The following is a 26,918-nucleotide window of genomic DNA, read 5'->3' as shown; positions in this document are numbered from 1 at the left end:
TACAGAATTAAAGATAATATTTTTGTGAAGGTAATAAAACAACAAAAAAAAAATTCTGATCAGTACTTACTGAGATACAGCGGTGGGAAGTTGACCCAAAATGACCGGGTGGCGGCAAAATCAGCGACTTCAACAAAATCGCATTTCTTATTTTACGTTTTTTATACTTTTTCTTTTCTTTTCTCATTTTTTTCTTTTTCTAGTAACATTGTGGCCTGTGAGACCAATATAATGTATATTAAATAAGTAAGTAAGTAAGTTTATTCAGGTATACACAAATACAGTTACATAGAATTATCATACATAGCAGCATATGTGTAGAGAACCTAGGATAACCCAAAAAAGTCAGACAGTGACTTATTTCCATTGGGGTCCTTTTACCTTATTATTATAATATAAAGGTTATAATATATTCTTATTATTCTATAATGAAGATAACATCTTATTATCATACTAAAAAGACTACTACACGAGGGTCATTAAGACTATCTACAATACGAGGGTCATTACTAGGAATAAGGTAAAATTTACACGTATGTTAGCTAAAAAATAGAAAATCATTCCCCTCCCTTTCTGTAGCTACATTCATCAGACACCTTTTGGCACACTTCTTGAACTGATTCATGCTATGACTGGCTTTGACATGTGCGGGTAGTCTGTTCCATTCCTTTATTGCTGTACAATAAAAGGCTGTATAGCCCTTGTGGCTTAGTGCTTCTTTTTGATTATAATAATAATAATATACAATAAAAGGTGTTTGAAGCCTGGCCAATGACTGTGGGTACTACAAAGTTGTGCTCTCTCCCCCTAGTACTATGATTGCTTTGGTTCCCAACCTTGACAAAATTGACAGCAAGATATTCTGGACACTGTTTGTGAGCAGTTTTATAAACATGATTTAGCTTCAGTTGTTTTACTCTGTCTTCAACATTCAGCATATCCAACTGCTGTAATTCATCCTGGCCTACATGTTCTCTTGGTCCCAGCCCCAGGATGAATCTTACGATTTTGTTCTGGGTGATTTGCAGTCTATCTTTCAGTTTTTTGTCAAGGCAGAGTACCATGAAGAGCAAGCGTTATCCATATGGCATTGTATAAGGGCTAGACATAGGGTCCTGCGAGCCTCAGTAGGTAGACACTGTGCTTGTCTATACAGGAACTTCAGTCTGGCATTCGCTTTCTTTACTACACTGTTCCCTATCAATTCTCCTGACATGCATGGATCAAAGGGGATTCCCAGATATTTTACTGATGAAACCAAAGTGATGGGCTCCCCATTACACTGGACATTAAAATTATTTACCCTTCTCAGCTTATGTTTCATGCCAAAGAGAATGGCTTCAGTTTTCCCGAGGTGTAATGATAGTTTGTTGTCTACCAACCATTTGCTGCAGGACTCCAGTTCCAGTGTTAAAACATTAGCTATATCTTGTGGGTCTTTACCTGATACTAACAGGGCACTGTCATCTGCATACAGTAGGAGTTTGCACTTGACACTGATAGACATGTCATTGACATAACATAAGAATAATAAGGGACCCAGAATACTACCTTGGGGAACTCCACATGTTATCGGCAGGGGTTCTGATTCCGTTTTGTTGATTTTGACAATTTGTTTCCTGTTGCTAAGGTAGGACTTAAACCAGTCTACAGAACCTGTACTGATAGCTTGAGGTTTCTTACATAATATATTGTGGTTGACAGTATCAAAGGCCTTTTTCAGGTCTAAGGTTACCATACCTATGAGGTTCCCCTTTGACATTTCAGTTCTCAGGTAATCCATCAGATTAATTAAGGAGGTGTCGGTTGAGTAAGATCTTCTAAAGCCCGATTGATAGCTATGGAGAATGTTGCTGTCATTAAGGTACTTAACTACTTGAGAGTACACCGCCCTCTCTAGAATTTTGGATATTATACTGAGTATACTAACAGGCCTATAGTTGTTGACATCAGACCTACTATTTTTCTTGAAGATAGGAGTAACTCTGGCCTCCTTGAACCCCTCCGGTATGGTATTAGTTGTGATTGATAGATTTATTATGTGAGCAATAGGGATTGACAGTTCAGAAGCACCATCTTTTAGGAACTTAGACGGGATGTTATCAGGGCCTGTGCTCTTAGTTGGGTTTAACCTGCTTAGTTCTTTTTGAATAAAGTCATGAGTTACACTTACTAGTTGACAACTGTTTGGGGTTCAACACAATAACTGCACTAATTTGTTTATCATTTTATTGCTTACAAAACTTGTTTACAAGTTTATTGTAAACAAAATGATGAAAATATTTGTGCAGTTATTGTGTTGAATACAACAGTACCATATAGTACCATATGGTACAATGGTGCCATAGGGTGCAATGGTACCATATGGTATAGTGGTAGAATATGGTACAATGGCACCATGTGATACAATGGTACCATATGGTAGAATATGGTACAATGGCACCATTTGGTACAGTGGTACCTTATGATACAATGGTACCTTATGATACAATGGTACCTTATGATACAATGGTACCATATGGTGCAATGGTACCATATGGTGCAATGGTACCATATGGTACATTGTACCATATGATACTACACATATGTGGTACTGTTGTACTCAACACAATAAACACACTAATATTTTCATCATTATTTCATTTACAATAATTGTTTACAACAAAAATATGCAAAAATGTTGTATATTAGTAATGTTCTATTATATACAAATGTACAGCCACTCAACATTTTTCTTGAGGTGGATGACAAAGCACTTTGTCTTGGAAACTGCAGAGTCACTAGCTAGCTTGTGTCGTCACTCACTTAGTCTTGGCTTGTGCCTGGTGGCATTAACATCTCCAACTGACCATATGGTACATGGTATCATATGTTACAGGGTACCATACAGTACAGGGTACCATATGGTGCAGGGTACCATATGGTGCAGGGTACCATATGGTACAGGACATGTGGTACAGATACAGGGATCCCTGTGGAAATAAGTCACCCTGACTTTTTTGGGTTATCCTAGGAGTTTATACATATGCTGTTATGTATGATAATCTATGTAACTGTATTTGTATACACCTGAATAAACTTAATCAAGCAGATGTGGCATCGTAAGTTTATTTAGGTATACACAAATAAAGTTACATAGATTATCATACATCGCAGCATATGTTTGGAGAACCTAGGATGATCAAAAAAAGTCAGACAGACTTATTTCCATTAGGGTCCCTGTACCCTGTACCATGTGGTATAATGTACCATGTGGTATAATGTACCATGTGGTATAATGTACCATGTGGTACAATGTACCATATGGTACAATGTACTATATGGTACATTGTACCATATAGTACATATGGTATCATTGGTATCATTGTACCATATACCATTGTATGACATGGCACCTTTGTACCATATGGTACAAGGGTACCATATGGTTCAAAATCATAGAATTCCTCTTCAGATCCACTTCCATCAGTCTTAGAACTGTAAGTTGTGAAGAGGAGAGTCAGAATTCGCCAGGAGAGTGAGTGGGGAGTGAGAGCTTCCTTACTGCCAGGCATGATGAACAAAGCTACTTTGGTGGCATTCCCACAATGCCATGCAGGCATCCAGATTTTTTCTATAGTGCACACACTGACCACCCAGACCCATTCTCTCAGATGTAGGCCTATCAGCCTTCTTGCGCTAAATTTGACACCGCTAGAATTTTGGTGTAGATCTATGGTTTGGACCCTCAACGTAAAGCCGTAGATCTATGGCACGGACCCTGAAAGGGTTAAGATGCAATATTTTAGAAAAGTCTTTGTGATTCAGTAGTGATATTTATTCATTGGAGTTATCAGGATGCATTGATGTATTTTCATATTTTTAAACAAGTAAAATACTGAGTTATGTTATCAGTGGAAGCAGTAAGTTGCCTATTATACAGACCCATCCATCATGATGCTGGAAGCAGATGTGTCAGCTGGTCACCTGACTGATCAGGGGCCTGATGACCCGCTGATTCCTATCATGGCACATCCTCCCCACCAAGTTTCTGACCTATCTTTGGAGATGTGGATTGACCAAGTAATTGAAGCAAACAAGGTATTTATTGAAAGGGCTAATTGTGATGAGTGTCACAATGTGATCTGGGTTGTAAATAAAGATTTGCCACACAAAGTATGTTATGCAACTAAAAGAATGTTAATCATAACACTGTGACAAAAAATTGTAAGCTCTCTACCCAAATTAAAACTAGATCACATTTTGGTTCATCCAAATTAACACAGCTAAGGCTAAGGCTTTTCTGCCTTTGTCATTGTTTATAATTACTGAGGTGCTGGTAGGGACCTCAGGGAAAATTTGCAAGTCTTTTGACATTAATAATATAATGTGGGTTTTAACTGATGGTTTTTAGTGTGTCTTTTATATATATATTTTTTTATGGCCATGAACACTGTCACCTACACAGTCAGTGTTACAACTCTTACTAACAAATTATCAACATGGTTTTTGCCTTAACCCTTTGACTGTCGCAAGCCCCTTTCTGAAACTGTCATTCTATGTCACAAAAGTTTTGGAAAAAAAAAATATTTTTTCTTATGAAACGATAGATAGCGGTCTTGGCGACATATACACATCAGCAATTTTGCCGACTTTGAGCCCTGTTTTTGGCCAATTCCATTGTTCCAGTTGACCAAACTCATAGCTATTTCTTTAGAGCTCCATTTTTTCTATCAGTCGAGTACAAGAAACCGCCCATTTACCGATTTCAACTACCCAATAAAGTGGTCAGAAATTGGCAATTTGGCCAATTTCACGCTAATTAAAAAAGATGCCAATTTCAAAATAGGGTCCAGAATAAACAATGTAGACATTCTTGGCACTAAAATAACATATCCTCTATTCATTAGTCACTTCTCTAGGCCCCTCTAATATTACTATTGCTTTCTATTTTGATTTTTTATTCATACAAAAAATACAAAATTTACTGTTATGCAGAGTACTGCATTATTGTAAAACGGTATAAATAATATCAGTGCACTAGTGAAAGAATATTAGACTCCCCAGTTGACGTGTAATGGATGTGTGGTGTAATTTGCTTACTCCTGAACATTGGTAAAAATCGAACATTTCCACTGCTTCGAGCTCAATTTCAAGGTCTTTTCATCATGAAGGTAATAAAAATCATCTTTTTCTGCAATATGTTTTCCATTTTATCACCCGAGACCATGAAAATGAGAATACGATGATAAGTACTATACGAAAATACACCTCAAAGTCGGCGTTTTAATCCAAAAAAATGGTAAGCTTTTTTTTTTCTCATTATGCACTGCATGCTGCAGGATTTTTTTGTGGTGCACACTGACCACACACCCATTCTCTCACATGTGGGCCTACCAGCTTTCTCCTGCTCGATTTGAAGCTGCTAGAATTTACGCGTATAAATATGTCAGAAACAGTGGAGCGTAAGACATATATATATACAACGTAAACAGTCAAAGGGTTAAAGGTGTATAATTGCTCTTAAATGATGAACAAATTTTAAACCTTTCTTTGTCAATTTGTTACACTAAAACAATAATTATAACTTATTTATTGTTGCATTTTCCCAAAAGTATTAAAGAACAAATATCACTAAAGGGAAATACCAGTCATAAAGTGGAAAAGCAGGTCAAGGTATGAGAAATATGTGCACAAGGTGCTGACTAGTGTACACAGTATGCATGACTGCTAGCTGTAGTGTACGTACACTTACATACACACCCTTTCCCTATTAGTTTGTCAGATTATAAGTTCATTGTATATGGATGAAGGTTGTTTAATAAGCACAAGAAATTGTTTCTTGTTGGGTCTGGACACACTGATGGTCTGGGAAATGAACATGCAGATTGTCTCTTGATCCACTATTCACAACTTATCTCCAACAAGGTGGATCCCTTTCTCAGACTATCTTTTCAGCACTTTCTCAACAACTCAAAAGATACAGGCAACAATTCTGGTCTTAGATAGAGTACAGGAAATTTTCTATTGATCAGTTCTATCCCTGACTGTCTTTTCATCATTGTGGCATGTTGAAAAACTGGGCTTGCAAGGTTAAGAATTGAACACAACAGGCACATGAATACCATCTGAAGAGGCTCCCAGGACCTTACCATGAGGACTGCCAGGCTGAACGAATGAGCTGTTCTACCTATTGGAAAACGTGCAGAATTCACTTTTCACATCTGCAACTCAAACACTTTAACTCTGACATCCTCACTGAAAGTTCCACCTTGGGTGCAAATTCAGTCTGGCTTTTTAATTGAAAACTAACCTATTGCACTAACTTTGATATTAAATTTACACCCTCACTAACTTCCAACTCCAATAACTCCTTACACATCACACAGCAGTGTTGTATGGTCCATGTGGGCTCAGTGCTTGTTAAATATGTATGTGATAAAAAAAAGAATGATAGGAACTGCCTTTCCTCAAAATTGACTCGTATTGTCCAAGCAATACAGTACAGTACTGATGTTTACTAAACTATTTATAGTAAAATAGTGAAAAGTTTTATAGATTAATGAAGAATCATCCTTCTTGTTTTACTTAATTTTTCAAATTTTACTTGTAATTAATAAAACAGTTTGAATGGTTTCTTAATCTCTTAAAAACTAGTTACCAAGCTTTCTTTGAAAGCATCCTTTCAGTCTCATCCCCCCACCAAAAAAAAAAAAATGAGTCAGAATATTACTAATCCCATCCTTGGATGTAAAATGTCACTTACTCGGTGGAGGAAGATAGGAATGAACTAGGACAGTTCCCTACAAGGAGATTCAAACTTGGAACATTTGATTTGCCTACCCAGTAATTATATTCGTGTACAATTTATTTCTTGGTAAGTAATCCTCTTTAATGAATATGATAATTGATCATTTTTATCAACAGGTAGGAAAGAAGAAGGGAGCCAAGTTAGATTTCAAAGATCTGAGTATTGTACAACAGAGCCTTGAGCTGCTGAAAAGTTACACAGGCCAGGTAAGCAGTTATTAATGTTATTATCTTCTGTAGAATGCCAGTGATCAGTTAAGTTCAGGTACCTGAAGAAGTAAAGATTTTCAGTCTCCCATCAGTAGTGTTTTTTTTTTTTTAATTCTCCACACATGCAAAAAGGGAACATACACATGCATTTAATAAAAAACTAAAGAAGGATAATTTTTATAATTTAGCTTTACCCATAGTTCTTGACCAATCTTCATATAGTATAGTTTTTTTGGTCACCCTGCCTCAGTGGGAGGTGACAGGCGTGTTGAGAAAAAAAAAGTGTAAGTGGCATAAAATCGTAAATAAAGTAGGGCCCCACTTATACAGCAGGTTAGGTTCCAGGCTATTGCCAGAAACCAGAACTCCATTTTTCCCCTTATAAATGCATATAAATGCAAGATAACAAGTTTACACTAACAATAGTATCCAGTATGTATACACAAATGGAGCCTGTTCCACTACACAACCTGTTCTTGTTGGAGTCCCACAGGGAAGCATTCTTGACCCACTTCTTTTTCATTTACATCAGTGACCTACTAAATGCATCTAATCTCCTTAAACCCATTTTATTTGCAGATGACACAACTTATGTCTTTTCTCACTCAAGTCCAACCATACTAACAGACACAGTAAATGCTGAACTGCTAAAAATATCTACTTGGATGATAACCAACAAATTTACTCTCAATATTGGCAAAACTTACTTCATGCTTTTCGGAAACAGAGTTTCAAATGTACAGCTAAATATATTGATAAATGGTCCACCTATCTCTAGACAGGCAGAGGGCAAATTTCTAGGTCTCCACCTTGACTGCAGTCTCAAATTTCAGACACATGGCAAATTTCCAAGAAAGTCTCCAAAACAGTAGGCATCCTTTCAAAGATATGGTACTATGTACCCCAATCAGCTCTTCTAGCTTTGTACCACTCTCATTTACCCTTACCTCACCTATGGTAATTGTGTATGGGGCTCAACCATAGCAAATTACCTTAAGCCTTTAATAACCCAACAAAAAGCTGCAGAGCAATTGATTACTAACTCCTGCATTAGACAACACTCCAAAACTTCCACACTTATTATTGTGCCTACTACATACACAGAACACTATACTCTAATGTAAACCCTCCTCTTAAATTCCTCCTTGATAACTATAACAGAACACACAACCATAATATGAGACACAGATCACTCAATATCCCCCGTGTTCATCTGTCCCTATGCAAAAATGCTATGCACGTAAAAGGCCCGAAGATCTGGAATTCATTCCCAGAACAAACTTAAGGACCCCTGTCTGCAAATCAGTTTAAGGCCCAAATAAGAAATCGTCTCATCACCCAAAATTAACCAGACAAACCATACCTAATCACTACCAGTTTCTCAAAAGCTACTCATATTGTGCTGATGAATGCTCAACCACTTACTACTTTGAAATTAGTATGTCTGTTCTTTTCACTGTTTTAAATAGTAGATTGTAATACAGTACATCATAATGTAAATTATTCCATTGTAATACCAGATTTCATTGTTTTAAGATGTGCTAAACTGTAATACATCACACTGTAAATTGTTTTAAATTGTTACAATGTATTACTGTAATCTTTATAAACTAATTCAATAGTGTAAAAACTCTGTACTAGACTTATCAAAACCATGTAGCATCACCTGATATTATATGTTCTCCTGTACTCATTCTAACTCGTCTAATGACCATATGAACTATGTATTATACTATGTACTATTCTTAAGTTAATCTTTAAGTTTGCCCAAAATGCTCAGCATACAGAGCGGTTTTTGGCATGTACACCCAACTATGTATTATATCCCTCTGTACAACCATGTAATTTGTCAAAAATTTTTAAAAAACCTAATCTAATCTGATATAAAGTAAAATATACACACAGTACATTCATTACTTACCTCAAAATATTTGTAGTCTTAGTGTAGGGTAAGAGGTAAGTAAATAATATAAAAACAAACAAACGAGAGAGAACAAGTAAATGAGAGAGGACAGAGCCACAGAGTTCGTAAACAGACGAACACATCTGCTTTTGGTTAATACTCATTCATTCCCATATTTTTTAATCTTATACCATAATACAAACACCTTACATTGTGTACAAGTTGTCTTCACATTGGTACAGTAGAATAAATGAAGAGCAACACTCCCAGTCTTATATAACACACCATTTTTAGACGGAATGATGCTGTGAGTGAAGGCACATAAAAGGAATAATTTTCTACAGTTACCCCCAGTAATACTATTGTGTAAACATTTTCTTTGGTGTTGAATTAGAGAAAATTTTATTCTTTCATACACTCCGACAAGACGACTGAAAAAACATCTCATATTTGTTAATTTATTCTACTGTGGGTGTATTTATCTTGTTCATATCTTATGTAGCGTGTTTATTATATAATTTTGAGACAAATATCATAGATGGATTAATTAAAATGTCTATATTAACGTAATACAGTATACGACATTTAATGCACCTCAGAGTGATCGTTATATATATATTTTTTTTTGACACATCGGCCGATTTCCACCAAGGCAGGGTGGCCTGAAAAAAGAAAAACTCATCATCATTCACTCCATCACTGTCTTGCCTGAGGCATACTTACACTACATTTATAAAACTGCAACATTAACACCCCTCCTTCAGAGTGCAGATACTATACTTCCCATCTCCAGGACTCAAGTCCGGCCTGCCGGTTTCCCTGAATCCCTTTAGGTACAGTTACAAGTAAGTGTAATTGTCAGAGTACAGGAAGGCCCCACTTATACGGCTGGTTAGGTTCCAGGCTACCGCCGTAAAGCGGAAACCGCCGTAAAGTGGAACACCCTTTTTTTCCACTTACAAATGCATACAAACACTAGATAACAAGTTTACACTAACATATATTAAGTTAGCAATAGAACCAGGCATCAAAAAACAATAAAAACGTACAATACACACATAGTGCACTCATTACTTACCTTAAAATATTTATAGTCTTAATCTAGGGTGAGACAAGTAGTATTTATTGTAAGAAATCAAGTGTGGTATGTATGGTAGTCAGCCAGGCTACCATACCAGGCCACCCCACCCACACATACAATTCTATGATATTTAAGCATCCCAGAGCGATAAAATGTGTATACAGTTCACTCATTACTTACCTTAAAATATAGGGTGAGATGAGTAGTATTTATTGTAAAAAATCAAGTGTGGTATGTATGGTAGTCAGCCGGGCTACCATACCAGGCCAACCCACCTACACATAATATTCTATTACATTTAAGCATCCCAGAGCAATAAAATGTATATACAGTTCACTCATTACTTACCTTAAAATATTTGTAGTCTTAATGTAGGGTCAGGAGTAAGTAAATGAGATAAAACGAATAAATGAGAGAGAGAAAGAATGAGTGCATGAGAGAGGACAGGCGCAGAGTTATGTAAGCAAACCAGGCGAAGGTAAGTTTTGTAAACGAAGTGTACACGTCTGGTTTGTGTACAAGTTACATTGTGTACAGGTTGTCTCTACATTGATACGGTAGAATAAATAAAGAAGGACACTCCCATTCTCATGTAACATCATTTTGAGAAGAAATGATGCTCTGAGTGAAGGCAATGGAAATAAGTCACTCTGACTTTTTTGGGTTATCCTAGGTTCTCTACACATATGTTATGTATGATAATCTATGTAACTGTATTTGTGTATACCTGAATAAACTTACTTACATACATATGAAAGGAATAATTTTCTACAGTTACCCCCAGTAACACATTTTCTCTTATGTTAGATTAGAGAAAATGTTATTCTTGGCATCACTTGTACAAGTTATCTGGCTACCACATCTCATATTTGTTTATTTATTCTATTGTAGGGTGTATTTATCATCTTTTTATGTTATGTATCGTGTTTATTATATAATTTTGAAAAAAATATAATGGATGGATTAATGAAAATGTGTATATTAACGTAATATACAACATTTAATGAGACTCGGTGATTATTATTATTATTATTATTATTATTATTATTATTATTATTATTATTATTATTAGCATTTCTAATATGGCGTCACTTGTGCAAGTCGTCTGCTACCACATCTCATATTTATGTTTATTTATTCTATTGTGGGGTGTATTTATCATATTTTTATGTTATGTATCGTGTTTATTATATAATTTTGAAAAAATATCATAGATGGATTAATGAAAATGTGTATTTAACGTAATATACGACATTTAAATGAGACTCGATGATTATTATTATCATTACTAATATGACGTCTGGAGACATAAGACACTCTTACTGATTTTAATGTGTACCTGCACGCCAGCACAGTATGTAAGTTTATTTAAGTACAGGTATACATAAGTATAATTATCAGAGTATATATAAAATATGAAATAACTTTTAAAAACATTTGAAATTTTGGAGTTTCCAGACAAAATGGAGAGACTTAGTGCTTACTGAGCTCACGAAGAATGTAAACAAACAAGGTGGGGCGCGGTGACTGTATTAGAAAATCAGGTGGGGGGAGCCGTGTAGAGAGTAAGTAAGTAAGTAAATTTATTCAGGTATACATAAATACAGTTACATAGAATTATCATACATAGCAGCATATGTGTAAAGAACCTAGGATAACCCAAAAAAGTCAGACAGAGTGACTTATTTCCATTGGTCATAATTTTAAGTGTCCATATTAGCGGAATGCCGTAAAGCAGGGCCCTTCTAAGTTTATAGCTCTTAAACAGTGTCTGTCAATAATTAAATTTATTTAGGCACAGTTACACATAAGTGCAATTATCATATCCTAGGTAATTTACACTATGTAACTCAAAAAAGTCAGTGACCTGTTTCCAGGGAGCACTCTGTACATGTACCTCATGATAAATACCTTGAGCCAAGGAACTGGACTTATCCTTCCCTATTCTTCCTTGGATTGAATCTGAGTGCCTTCCATTTTCCAGGCATTATAACTTCAATGGATTTAGTACTTCCCTCTGATTAAAATAAATTATCTAAAATCTCTCTACATGCATAAAATAAGCATATATTGAGTATTGATAGAAACAGTTGAGAAAACATTATTAATAAAAATTTATTCATTTGGATATTTGCAATGATCATAACCATAACTGCAGATCAAGGTACAGTATGCCAGTAACTGGTTCTCAAGTTCCCTCATCATAAGTGCAAAATATAAGTTGAAGTGTCAAGGTGTATAAATGGAAAACAGGAATAAATAAAGGGGATGTAAATAGCGTGCTGAAAATTTCCAGCCAAGACAGGACTCGCAGCAATGGTTTCAAGTTGGAAAAATTCAGATTCAGGAAGGATATAGGAAAGCACTGGTTTGGTAATAGAGTTGTGGATGAGTGGAACAAACTCCCGAGTACAGTGTAGTTTTAAAAATAGGTTAGATAAATACATGAGTGGGTGTGGGTGGGTGTGAGTTGGACCTGACTAGCTTGTGCTGCTGGGTCTGGTGCCGTGCTCCTTCCTTGAGTGTAGCTGACCAGACTGGGTGGGTCATTTGGCTAATTGGGGGGGGGGATGGACCTACTCCGCATGGGTCAGTAGGCCTGTTGCAATGTTCCTTCTTTCTTATGTTTTTATGTCTTGGCAAAATCTGTGTAGACCACATCTATGTTTCGGTTTTCTTTCACAGTCTTCATGATTGTTTATTTTGCTTCAGTCACTTCTGATTATTAAAGTTAAATTTACGGTGCCCTATGGCCTGGTGCCTAAAGCTCTTGCTTCACATAGTGAGGGTCCAGGTTCGATTCCCAGTAAAGGTAGAAACATTAGGCATGTTTCCTTACACCAGTTGTCTGTGTTCACCCATCAGTAAAATGGGTACCTGGGTGTTAGTCGACTGGTGTGGATCACATCCTGGGACAAAACTGACCTAATTTGTACGAAATGCTCTGCATAACAAGCAGCTTTCTATGTAGTAGTATGTCATCGATGTCAGCTAGGTCTGTATACCTTGTACATGTACTTGTAGAAATAAAGATATTATTGTTATATATATTAACATATTAACACATCGACCATTTCCTACCAAGGCAGGGTGGCCTGAAGAAGGAAAAACTCATTATCATTCACTCCATCACTGTCTTGCCTGAGGTGCACTTACACTACAGTTATAAAACTGCAACATTAACACCCCTCCTTCAGAGTGCAGGCACTGTACTTCTTATCTCCAGGACTCGTGTCTGGCCTACTGGTTTTCCTGAATCCCTTCATAAATGTTACCTTGCTCACACTCCAACAACACGTCAAGTCCTAAACACTGTTAGTCTCTATTCGATCTTATCTAACATGCTCACACATGCTTGCTGGAAGTCCAAGCCCCTCGCACGCAGAACAACCTTTACCCCCTCTCTCCAACCGTTCCTAGGCCAACCCCTGCCCCACTTTCCCTCCACTACAGATTTATTCACTCTCAAAGTCATTCTATTTTGTTCCAACCTCTCTACATGTCTGACCCACCTCAACCCCTCCTCTGCCCTCTGGATAATAGTTTTGGTAATCCTGCACCTCCTCCTAATTTTCAAACTATGAATTCTCTGCATTATATTCACACTACACATTGCCCTTAGACATGACATCACTGTTTCCATCCTTCTTCTTGTAGCAACATTCACCACCCATGCTTCACACCCATATAAGAGCATTGGTATAACTATGCTCTCATACATTCCCCACTTTGCTTCCATGGACAAAGTTTTGTCTCCACAAACTCAGTGCACCACTCACCTTTTTTCCCCTTGTCAATTCTATGATTCACATCATCTTTCATAGGCCCATCTGCTGACACAGCCACTCCTAAATATCTGAATACATTCACCTCCTTCATTCTCTCTCCCTCCAACCTGATACCCAGTCTTTCATTATGTAATTTTTTTTTATCCTCATCACCTTACTCTTTCGTATTTTCACTTTTAATTTTCTTCTTTTACATACCCTACCAAACTCATCTACCAGCCTCTGCAACTTCTCTTCAGAGTCTTCTAAAATCACTGTCATCAGCAAAGAACAACTGTGACAACTCCCACTTTGTGTTAGATTCTTTATCTTTTAACCCCACACCTCTTGCCAACACCTGACCATTCACTTCTCTTACAGCCCCATCTATAATTATATTGAACAACCATGATGACATCACACATCCTTGTCTAAGGCCTACTTTTACTGGTAAATAATCTCCCTCTCTCCTACATACTCAAACCTGAGCCTCGCTATCCTCGAAAAAACTCTTCGCTGCTTTCAATAGCCTACCTCCTATTCCATACATTTGCAACATCTGCCACATTGCCCCATCCCCCCCCCCCCGTCCTATACACCTTTTCCAAATAATTGCCATAAAAACCTCTACCCTTACATAAATACTGTTCACCTATATGTTTTACTGTAAACACTTGGTCTACACACCCCCTACCCTAAATTACTGGGAATGGTTAAGTCTTTTGATTTGTATTCCCTGGAATGCAGGTGAGAGAGATACATGATAATATACACTTGGAAAATCCTAGAGGGATTAGTACCAAACTTGTACACAAAAATCACTCCCTATGAAAGCAAAAGACTCAGCAGGAGATGCAATATTCCCCCAGTGAAAAGCAGGGGTGCTACGAGTACACTGAGAGACACACAGTAAGTGTCAGGGGCCCATGACTATTCAGCTGCCTCCCAGCATACATAAGGGGGATTACCAATAGACCCCTGGCTGTCTTCAAGAAGGCACTGGACAAGCACCTCCTCTTCAAGGGGGGCTCCTTGGCGTGGTGAAGAGGCTCTTGGTCTGAGGAATTAGACCTATCGGTCTTCTTCCTCAGACCGAACCTAATTACCCCCCAATCTCCCCTCCCCTATCCCATCCTCCCCATCCTCCCCTTTTTCCTTTCCTCCTCCTCCTCCCCACTCCTCCCTTTTGCCCTTCCTCTTTTTGTCCTTTGGGATTTCTCCCACAGGCGCGCTAGTTCCTGGGTAGGAGAAAGGATACCGGGGTCCATCCCATTCCATTGAGGTTCTTAGCGGTGGCGTAGTTTGCCGTGGAATCTGGATCGCCTGGGGATGTCCCGATCCCTCTCCGGTATCCCGGAGTAGCTTTGGGTGTCTTTCGGGCGACGAGTGTATCTCTGGAAGCCACCTTTCGGATTCCGGGGGTGGTGGCCGAAGGAGGTATGCTTTGTGGCGGATATCCGGCCGCCCTCTCTTTTGTCCACCGAGGTAGCTCGGCAGATGTGAGGTTGCTATCCCGGATTGTTAGTTTACTAGCATGATGGGTAGGGTATGGCACGGGTTCCATGCTGCATCTGCGCTACTTGCGGTGCTGAGGTCCTCTTGGGCGCGGAGGGAGATTTCTGGCCCTTTCATTCCTCCTAGGAACTATCCCTCCCCGGTCCCCCCTTTTTTTTTTCTTTTTTTTATTTTTATTTTCTTTTCTTTCTTTTTTTTTCTTAAAAACAAAAAGAAAGAAGTAACCTAACCATGGCAGCCCTAGTCCATGAACCTGGTACCCCCGGGCCCCTTCTTGATACCGCACCCCGTTCTGACCCCGCCTCGTCTTTGGACCACTCTTCAGACATTCCTCATGCCTCTGTACCTATTGCCGGTGCTGTTTCCTCACCCGCTTCAGGTACTGAGGCCTCGACTGACTCCTTCGATTTATCAGACCTTCGCTCTCCTCTGACTGTGCTTCCGGCCTCTCCCTCTACGGTGCGGCAATTTTCAAATCGCCGACCCGTTCCACGTCGGACCAACTCTGGTCCCACGCCTAAACGTCAACGACAATTACCTGCTGATGATACTTCTCCACCTTCACCTTCTCATTCTTCTCAGAAACGATCGACACGTCCTTCACTACCTTTCCACGCTCAGTTTCAGACTGAACAGTGGACTAAATTCTTCACTTTACGACCAACTTCCTCTACTGCCTATCTTTCTGACCATAGTATTGGCAAGGCACTCCTACGCCATGTTGGTAAAGATATTTCTTTTCATGCTCTTAAGAGCGGTACGCGCATCATTACCGTACAGAATGCTACCCAGGCTCGTGAGCTCTCTCGTCTTTCCCATATAGATACTGTTCCTGTCACCCTTGAAAAACATCATTCCCTCAATTCTTGTAGTGGTACCGTCATTCTGCCCCATACCATAGTTCAACAAAATTTCCAGACATGTGGCACCGACATTCTAGAACAGCTGGAACTCCAAGATCTCCCAATCCTCAAGGTAGACACTTACGTTCTTCCTGCCCGTGGGCGGAGACGATACCCTAGCAATGTGGCTCGTTTAACTTTTGACAGCCGAGAACTCCCATCCTCAGTTTATATAGCAGGACAAGTTCGAAAGGTGATCCCTACACCACAACAGTGTAGAAATTGCTGGCGATTTGGCCATCCAGCGAAATATTGCAGATCTATCGCCGAATGCCCAGTCTGTGGTGCCGATGACCATTCTAATACGTCTTGCAATCGATCTCCCTCTTGCCTTAACTGTCATGAGGCTCACCCTTCGTACTCTCGCCGTTGTCAGGTCTATTTAAACGAGCGGGAAATCCGTTACCTCAAAGAGACAGAAGGTCTCCCTTATGCCATGGCAGTTTCTCATCTCCGCCTCCAAGGGAGACTCCCACGTGTTTCTTATTCCCGTGTTTCAAAACGTCCCCCCACTTCTGGTATCCCATCTTCTACACCCACCTCTGTGGTTACCTCTCCCATAATCACTCCTGTATCTAATCCTTTTGCTGTCCTCGGCTCAGACGTCCCTACTTCAACGCCTCAGTCTAATCTCGCTTCTTCGAGTTCTCTCTTACAAGCCTCAGTATCGACGAGACCTCGTACGACACCTCTTCCCAATCGTCCCTCTACTTCTCAAAAGTCAAAAAAAGGTCCGGTAACACCTCCTACCCATCTTCCACCTCCTCATTTTACCCTCCCTGTCTCTGTCCCTAGTTCTTCCCCTCTCACTGGCTCAGTTACAAGTGCAGAGGTTCACCCTCCTCCTCGTAATGTACCTTCCTCCCCTGTTCCCTCCCAAGTTTCTTCCTCTTCTGCCACCTCCCAGGTTCCTGTCTCTTCTGTCCCCTGCCACGCTTCTCCAGTTCCCTCCACCCTTTCGCCCCCCCCTACCTTGGTACAGTCCAATACAGTTCCAATCTTTACTCATCCTCCCCCTACCATTCCCAATATTGTCTCCCATACGACATCTCTGAATTCCGAAACACTTGAAGCAATCTCTGAATATATTGCAGAGACCAAACCATCAATGGACACTGATCCACCTTCCGCTCTTTCTCTCTCCTCTGCTCCATCTGCGCAACTCCTTTCTTCACAGCGCACCGTTCCTTCGCTGCTTGAACATTTTCCACTGCCTCCGCATGTGGACTTTTCTAACCCTTCTAGTCCGTAGGAACCCTTACCTGCGGATTTCAAGTATCTTTATCATTGCCAATCATGGCCTTTTTACAGTGGAATATACGCGGCCTCAGGGGTAATCGGGGTGAGCTTCAGATGTTACTCTCCCAGTTTGCCCCTGTTGGTGTTTGCTTACAGGAACCAAAATTACACTCTGCTGTTATTTCTCACATCTCAGGCTATAATTGATTGTATTCTTCAGATCCTTTTCCTGATGGGACCTTTAATGAAAGTGCCCTTCTTCTCCGCACTGATATTCCGTACCATCAGCTATTTGTTCATACTTCGCTGCATTACACAGCAGCCCGTATCCACTTACATAGGTGGTATACGCTCTGTTCTTTATATCTCTCTCCTTCTCGGGCATTATCTATTCCGGATTTTGCCTTCCTTGTTTCGTCATTACCGCCACCGATTCTGTTACTTGGTGATTTTAATGCCCACCATTTCCTCTGGGGGGGGTCTCACTGTGATTCCCGTGGAATTCAGTTAGAGGCTTTTCTTGCCACCCACCCCCTCCATGTTTTAAATACAGGTACTCACACCCATTTTGATCCTCGGACTCATACTCTCTCTTGCATCGATCTCTCAGTTTGCTCTTCCTCCGCCGCATTAGACTTCACTTGGTCTGTTCTCCCGGACTTACATGACAGTGATCATTTCCCAATCATTCTTACTTCCCCTTCATATTCGCCACCTCTTCGCACCCCACGCTGGCAATTTAATCGGGCAAATTGGAACCTTTACTCACACCTGACTGTTTTTAAAGAGGTTCCTTCTTCGTCCTCCATCGATGAGCTTTTACACCTCTTCTCGTCCTCCGTTTTCACCGCAGCTTCTCATTCTATACCCCAAACTTCGGGCAGGCATTCTCAGAAATGCGTGCCTTGGTGGTCTCCTGCTTGTGCTCGTGCAGTACGTTTGAAACGCGCTGCATGGGGCAGGTACCGGTACAATAGAACCACAGAGCGACTCCTTGATTTTAAACAGAAGCGTGCGATCGCTCGCCGTGTCATCCGTGACGCTAAACGCACTTGCTGGCGAGATTATGTCTCCACCATCACCTCTGCTTCCTCTATGAGTGCAGTCTGGAAAAAAGTACGAAAACTGAGTGGTAAATATTCTCCTGACCCGGCTCCTGTTCTGCGGGTTGCCGGTGTTGATATAGCAAACCCACTAGATGTTGCCAATGAAATTGGCAATCATCTGGTCCGTATTTCTCAGGGACTCCATCTATGCCCCTCATTTCTTTCCTCAAAGTCTGCCAGAGAGTTAGCACCCTTGGACTTTTCTTCTCTCAGAGAAGAACAGTATAATGTGCCTTTTACACTTCAAGAACTGGAGGGAACACTCTCAGCTTGTCGATCATCGGCAGCTGGGCCCGACGACATTCATATTCGTATGCTACAACATTTACATCAGTCAGCCCTTGCAGTCCTATTACGCCTTTACAATCTTATTTGGTCACAAGGAGTTCTTCCACAGCTGTGGAAATCCGCCATTGTTCTCCCTTTCCGCAAACCAGGCACTACGGGACATGAAACCTCCCACTATCGTCCCATTGCTCTTACCAGTGCAGTTTGCAAAGTAATGGAACGTCTAGTAAATAGACGTTTAGTGTGGTATTTAGAGACACACAACAGTCTCTCCACTCGTCAATATGGCTTTCGTAAGGGACGTTCTACCATAGACCCCTTACTGCGCTTGGATACGTATGTTCGTAATGCCTTTGCGAATAACCACTCAGTTACTGCCATGTTTTTTGACCTTGAGAAGGCATATGACACAACTTGGAGGTATAATATTTTAGCCCAAGCCCACTCCTTAGGCCTTCGAGGCAATCTACCATCCTTCCTTAAGAACTTTTTAACTGACAGGCATTTCCGTGTTCGGGTTAATAATGTGCTCTCCCCGGACTTTATCCAAGCTGAAGGTGTCCCCCAGGGATGTGTTCTGAGCACAACACTTTTTCTCCTTGCTATTAATGATTTGGCCTCTAGTCTTCCATCAAATATTTGGTCATCACTCTATGTTGATGACTTCGCTATTGCCTGTGCAGGCGCTGACTGTCACCTCCTTACAGTTTCTCTCCAGCATGCAGTCGACCGTGTTTCCAATTGGGCCACCACACATGGGTTTAAATTTTCCAGCACTAAAACCCACCAAATCACTTTCACTAGACGCTCTGTCATCTCCGATCATCCTTTGTACCTCTATGGCTCCCGTATCCCTGAACGTGATACAGTCAAGTTTCTGGGCCTCCTCTTTGATCGTAGGTTATCCTGGAAACCTCGCATTACCTCTCTGAAGGCAACTTGTCACAGCCGGCTGAACCTTCTTAAAACCCTTGCTCATCTTTCGTGGGGAGCTGATCGTCGAACCCTCCTTCACCTACATTCCACCCTTATTTTATCGAAACTTGATTATGGTGACCAGATCTATTCAGCGGCATCTCCTGCTACTCTCTCTAGCCTTAACCCCATTCATCACCAAGGATTACGTTTATGCCTTGGTGCTTTTCGCTCTTCCCCTGTCGAAAGCCTCTATGCAGAAGCGAACGTTCCATCCTTATCCGATCGCCGTGATGCCCATTGCCTGCGCTACTATGTACGCTCTCATGATCTCCGCAATCCTTCCATTTATAGAATGGTCACTGATATTAGTAGACATTCTTTATTTGTTCGCCGCCCCTGCTTACTCCGTCCCTTCTCTCTTCGCCTTCATTCGCTCTTGTCTTCTCTTCAACTACCACCTTTCTATGTACATGTAGCATCTCACTTTTCCCTACCCCCCTGGGAAGTTCCAGCTGTTCGAGTCTGTTCTTTCTCCCTTGCTCGAAAGCCCAACTGTCTACGGTCGCTTCCCGCTCTCTTTTTCTTGACCACTTTCACTCTCATTCTCATGCCATTGCTGTGTACACAGATGACTCTAAGTCTTCTGATGGCGTAGGATTCGCAGCAGTGTTTCCGGACAGCGTCGTACAAGGGCATTTACTATCTTCAGCTAGTATTTTTACTGCTGAATTATATGCCATCCTTACAGCACTTATCCGTATTGCATCTATGCCTGTGTCATCATTTGTGGTTATCTCAGACTCCCTTAGTGCTTTACAGGCTATACAAAAATTTGATACACCTCACCCCTTAGTCCTCCGTATCCAACTTTGGCTACGCCGCATCTTTACTAAGCATAAAGATATCGTTTTTTGTTGGGTCCCTGGTCATGTTGACGTACAGGGCAATGAACAGGCAGACACTGCTGCGCGGTCAGCAGTACATGACCTACCAGTTTCTTATAGAGGTATTCCATGTACGGACTATTTTGCTGTAATATCTTCCCACCTTCACACCCGTTGGCAACAACGTTGGTCTACTATGCTCGGCAACAAACTTCAGTCTATTAAACCGAGTATAGGTTACTGGCCGTCTTCTTATCACCAGTGTCGAGGTTGGGAGACTACTCTCTCCCGTCTTCGCATTGGCCATACTCGTCTTACTCATGGATATCTCATGGAGAGGCGTCTTGCTCCTCTCTGTGAGAATTGCCAAGCTCCATTATCAGTCAGCCACATTCTGTTGGACTGCCCACTTTATCAACGAGCACGCAGAATTTACCTCTGTCGTCGTCTTCGCCCCGCTGCTCTCTCTTTACCTTCCCTTCTCGCTGATGGACCCACCTTTCATCCGGACTCTCTCATTGACTTTTTGACAACGACTGACTGACTTCACAAATTCTGATACTTTCAGCCCTTTCTACTTGAATCTCTTGCTACCCTCTACCCCCGTACTATCCCCTGCCCCGCTGTTTTCTGTAACCTGCTGATCATCCCCCCTCCCTTCTGCCATCCAATTCCCTTGCTTCCTTCCCTACCCTGCAGCGCTGTATAGCCCTTGTGGCTTAGCGCTTCTTTTTGATTATAATAATAATGGACAAGCACCTTAAGTCAGTACCTCACCAGCCAGGCTATGGTTCGTACGTCAGTTTGCGTGCAGCCATCAGTAACAGCCTGGTTAATCAGACCCTGATCTACCACAAGGCCTGGTCTCCAACAGAGCCGGGTGGGCATTGACACCTGAAACCCTCTCCAGGTATACCCCTCCTAAAGCTTCCTTGTTCATCTGCTATCCTACTCTCTTACTCTTAATTCTTTCAATAATAACTCTACCATACACTTTACTAGGAATACCAATAGACTTCTTTCTTTCAACGCACCGGCCGTATCCCACCGAGGCAGGGTGGCCCAAAATGAAAAACAAAAGTTTCTCTTTTTAAATTTAGTAATTTATACAGGAGAAGGGGTTACTAGCCCCTTGCTCCCGACATTTTAGTTGCCTCCGCATGGCTTATGGAGGAAGAATTCTGTTCCACTTCCCCATGGAGATAACGGGAAATAAACAAGAACAACTAGTAAGAAAATAGAAGAAAACCCAGAGGGGTATGTATATATATATATATATATATATATATATATATATATATATATATACAGTGGACCCCCGCATAACGATCACCTCCGAATGCGACCAATTATGTAAGTGTATTTATGTAAGTGCGTTTGTACTGGTATGTTTGGGGGTCTGAAATGGACTAATCTACTTCACAATATTCCTTATGGGAACAAATTCGGTCAGTACTGGCACCTGAACATACTTCTGGAGTGAAAAAATATCGTTAACCGGGGGTCCACTGTATATATATGCTTGTACATGTATGTGCAGTGTGACCTAAGTGTAAGAAGTAGCAAGACATACCTGAAATCTTGCATGTCTATGAGACAAAAAAGATACCAGCAATCCTACCATCATGTAAAACAATTACAGGTTTCCGTTTTACACTCACTTGGCAGGACGGTAGTACCTCCCTGGGCGGTTGCTGTCTACCAACCTACTACCTAGGACCAATAGACTTATTCCCCTATAATTTTTGCACTCTTTTATTCCCTTTGCCTTTATACAAAGGAACTATGTATAGTTATAGTAGTTGTAGTGGTAGTGGTAGTAGTGGGGAATAAGGAGGAGGAGCCAGCCAAATACAACGAAAGGGGAGCACTGCAAGGCAGCTAGGTGCTCACAGAGGGAGAGCAAGTGCATAGAGGTGGGGGGAAGGGGAATAATGAAGGAACAGAATCACGAGAAAGAAGAAAGAAAGACAAACCAGAGGAGAAAGAAGGAAAGAGGAAAGGGGAAGAGGGAGAAGAAGAAAAATAAAAAACAAGAAATGAGGAATCAGGTTAAGTCACGGGTGTTCTGACCACTACTGCTTCTACTAATACCACCACTACCTCTTCCTGCTTATATATACCCATCCTGCTCCAATTTTGGTAGTGTGACTTTGTAAATTGTCCAAGTCAGACCGAAACGTCGTCGTAAGCTCCCCTCTTCTATGTGCAGGTTATTTGTGTATCGTTCCAGTCACGGTATTGTGCCTTTTTGTTATTTAACTATGTATAGTCTCTGCCAGTCCCTAGGTACCTTACCTGCTTCCATACATCAGATCACTTTTTAGTTGTAGCTACAGTGAGAGTTAAAGGTAGATAGGTTACAAGGAAAATGGATGCAACAAGCAAGAGAGAGGTGAAGGTTTATAAACTAAATGAGGAGGCAGTTATGGTAGGATATAAACAACTGTTGGAGGATAGATGAGCTAGTGAGAGTATAGGGAATGGGGTTGAAGATGTATGGGGTAGGTTTAAGAATGTAGTGTTTAGTGTTTAACAGACATTTGTGGTTACAGGAAAGTGGTTGTGGAAGGGAAGAAGAGGGATTGGTGGAATGATGATGTAAAGAGAGAGTAGTAAGAGAGGAAAGAGTTAGCATATGAGAGGTTTTTACAAAGTAGAAGTGATGCAAGGAGGGAGGCATATATGGAGAGGAAAAGAGAGGTTAAGATAGTGGTGAAGCAATGTAAAAAGAGAGTAAATGAGAGAGTGGGTAAGATGTTATCAACAAATTTTGTTTTGAAGTGAGATTAATAAGTTGAAGCCTAGAGAATGAATGGATTTGATAGTTAAAAATAGGAGAGGAGAGGTTTTAACCCTTTCAGGGTCCGTGCCATAGATCTGCGGCTTTATGTTCAGGGTCCAAACCATAGATCTACGCCAAAATTCTAGCAGTGTCACATTTAGCGCGAAAACGCTGGTAGGCCTACATGTGAGAGAATAGGTCTGTGTGGCGTGTGCGCCGTAAACAAAAATTCTAGGCTCCTGCATAGCATTGTGGGAACGCAGGCTCAGTTACCTTTGTTCACCATGCCTCGTCACAAGGCAGCTCTCACTCCAAGGAAAATTGGGACTCTCCTCTTCCTATCTGATAGTTCTGACTCTGATGGAAGTGGAAATGAAGACAAATTCTTTGGCTTTGATCAGTTAATGACCGAAATGAATGACCAGGATATCGATAATAGTGCAGAAAACCCTGACGATCCTCAACCTTCTACCCCTGGTGTGGGCATTCCTCAGTCACGGTCAGTTGTACCTCATCCCAAGATAAAACTATTATTTTCGCGTGGCCAGGCCTCTGACATCAGTAATGACGATGATAGTGACGTGGATTGTGATTTTATTGCTCTTGACGATCATTCGAGTAGTGATAGTGAGGAAACATATTCACCAGTGAAGCGTCGATATATACGCCGCCGCATGCGCTCGGGTAGTGTTCCCTATGCAGTGCCCAGGGGACGGACTACATCCCGGAGTACATCCCGTGGCCCTACACCAGGAATAGACAGTGAAAGTGAGAATGATGTGGCTACACTTGGCATGGATAGACCAGAGGCATCAGTAGGTGGTGGTAGTGGTGATGGTAGTGCCACAGCCATGCGTGACTCACCAGCCCAGGCTGGGACCCACGCTGCTGACTCCTCAGTTCAAGGACAAAACTGAGTGTCAGCCACCAGCCCACCACAACCACAACTACCAGCACAACCAGCCTATGATGTCCAGTATCCACCAGCAAACCGTATCTAGGATTGGCAGCAAAATCCCAATTTTGTTCCCAAGCCCCACCACTTTGATGACTCTGAAAGTGGAATTCTACCAACTTGTCCCCTTAGAACCACTGCCAATGAACTGGAATTTTTTGAACTGTTCTTTGACCAGCCCTTGATGGAAACTATTGTCAGGGAAAGTAACAAGTATTTTGAGTACACCATGGCAAATACGATGATATCACCACAGTCAAGACTACACCGGTGGAAAGAGACGACTGTTGCAGAAATGTATTTGCTTTTTGCAACAATAATGCTTATGCCTCATGTCTATAAGCATAATATAAAAGCATACTGGTCCACAGATAAGCTAATTTCTACCCCGGTCTTCAGTGAAATCATCCCAGTGAACAGGTTTATCTTACTGTTACATATGTTGCACTTCTCTGACAAAACCAGGCCTGACAGAAGTGACAGGTTATATACAAGATTAGAAATGTTTTTATGTATCTGAAAGAAAAGTTCCCTGGTATGCATCTGTTCTATCAGCATTAATACCATCTGTTGAACTAGTGTGTTTCCATGTACATTTTACCATTTATTTCAGCACTACCTCTAAAGGCCATTTTTTTCAGTACAGGTCTGCCATCACAAATCCGGCAATCAGTTATTCGGTTCCTTCAGTTATTCGGCATTAATTTTGGCTAGCATAATTTCAAATTTCCAGTTTCGCCACACCAACCTGCTGGTACTGTTTGGTGGTGCTACTTGCTGCATAAGTCATTCCAATTTCATTTTCTCCATTTATTGTTTTAACCTGCTTACTTTTAGCCCTAGCCATGGTTCCAATGAATAAAAGAAATGCTTCTCAATATGTAAAGCACCTACACAGTACATTATCCATTAAAGATAAGGTGGCTTTGAAGCCACTGTCGGTTGCCATGAGCTCAGTCTCGTGAAGCAGGAGAATATGCTTTATTATTACGCTAATATCAACACTACAGCTTATTTGCTTATCACAATTGATCTAATATGACATAATAAACAATATAAATAGCCTAAAACATGTTAAATACTCCAGAATGAATAATATTTGGCATAACACAGAGCAGTTCGATGGAGGTATGAACAGGATATGGTATACAAATACCATTCTCCTATCCCTGTCTTCGGGGCTTATATTAGAGAAAACAGAGTGTAGCACAGGGCTAACTGTCATATACACTCGTACTGCACCATAAACCTGAAACAAAAAAGTTATTTTCTCTCTATAGATTATCACACATAGCAGCATATGTGTAGAGAACCTAGGATAACCCAAAAAAAAGTCAACGTGGCTTATTTTTAGTACCTGGCTTGGGTTAGCCATATATGATTTTGGTAAATATTTGATTCCCAGCCAGGGTAGAAACATTAGGTGTGTTTCTTTACACCTGTTGTCTATGTTTACCCATCAGTAAATGGGTACCTGGGTGTTAGTCGACTAGTGTGGGTGTTATCCTGGGACACTGACCTAATTTTCTTGAAATATTCTGCATAACAAGCAGCTTTCTTTACAGTAGTATGTCACTGATGTCAGCTAGGCCTGTATACCTTGTACATGTACGTGTAATAAATAAAGATATTATTATTATTATTATTATTATTATTATTATTATTATTATATTATTTTCTCAGTTGTTTGTTGGGTTATCTTATTCAAACTTGGGCAATGTATGATGGAAAGATACTTTTTCACATACACCAAAAATGAGAGAAATCAGACCATAAATAGTGGAGTTCACTTCTCAGCCATTAGCGGCCACTTAGCGGTATATTTTTGTATGGTTGTTATGGTTATATTCTCATTTTTTCAGTCTCATTTGATAGAATGAAAGATATATTACAGAAATAGATATGATTTTGATTGCTTTCATGACGAAAAGTACCTTGAAATTGCGCTCACAGTAGCGAAAATGTTCTATTCTTTAGTGAAGCTCAAGAGTAAACAAATGACGTCACCGTCCAATACCTGTCCACCTGCCAGTCCAGTACGTAGTCAAGAATGGCTTGACATTATTTATACAATTATTACAATAATGCAACAGTCTGCATAACAGTAAATCTTCTATTTTTTTGTGAATAAAAATTCCAAATGAAAAGCAAGAGTAATATAAGAGGGGCCTGTAGCAGTGACTAATTAACAGAGAAAATGTTATTTTAGTGCCAGGAATGTCTGCATTCTTTATTCTGGATCCTATTTTGAAATTGGCATCTGTTGAAATTTGTATGAAATCGGCCAAATTGCCAATTTCTGACCACTTTATTGGGTAGTTGAAATAAGTGAATGGGCAGTTTCTTGTACTACTCAGTTGACAGACTAGAAGTAAATAAGTTTATTCAGGTATACACAAATACAGTTACATAGACTATCTTACATAGCAGTGTATGTATAGAGAACCTAGGATAACCCAGAAAAGTGAGACAAAGTGACTTATTTCCAGTACCTGGCTTGGGCTTGTCATATATGATTTTTGGTAAATATTTTTTTTTTCTTGGTGGTTTGTTGGGCTATCTCATTGAAACTTGGG

General features: G+C 40.4%; 1 protein-coding gene across 5 annotated transcripts in view; it reads left to right on the top strand.

Annotated features, from left to right (window-relative positions):
• The window catches only part of LOC128692700 (protein FAM151B), a 52,883-nt gene that overhangs the window by 7,672 nt on the left and 18,293 nt on the right, over positions 1 to 26,918 (top strand). For all 5 annotated transcript variants that reach the window (XM_070090019.1, XM_070090017.1, XM_070090018.1 and 2 more), the window contains 2 exons: positions 3,923 to 4,080; positions 6,907 to 6,996. In XM_070090019.1, coding sequence (XP_069946120.1) covers positions 3,923 to 4,080; positions 6,907 to 6,996 — 248 coding nt within the window. The remainder of the gene's footprint in view (positions 1 to 3,922; positions 4,081 to 6,906; positions 6,997 to 26,918) is intronic.

This window comes from Cherax quadricarinatus, chromosome 30 (assembly GCF_038502225.1).
Source record: "Cherax quadricarinatus isolate ZL_2023a chromosome 30, ASM3850222v1, whole genome shotgun sequence".
In the NCBI taxonomy this organism is placed as follows: Eukaryota; Metazoa; Arthropoda; class Malacostraca; order Decapoda; family Parastacidae; genus Cherax; species Cherax quadricarinatus.
This window is presented reverse-complemented; position numbering and strand designations above follow the sequence as displayed.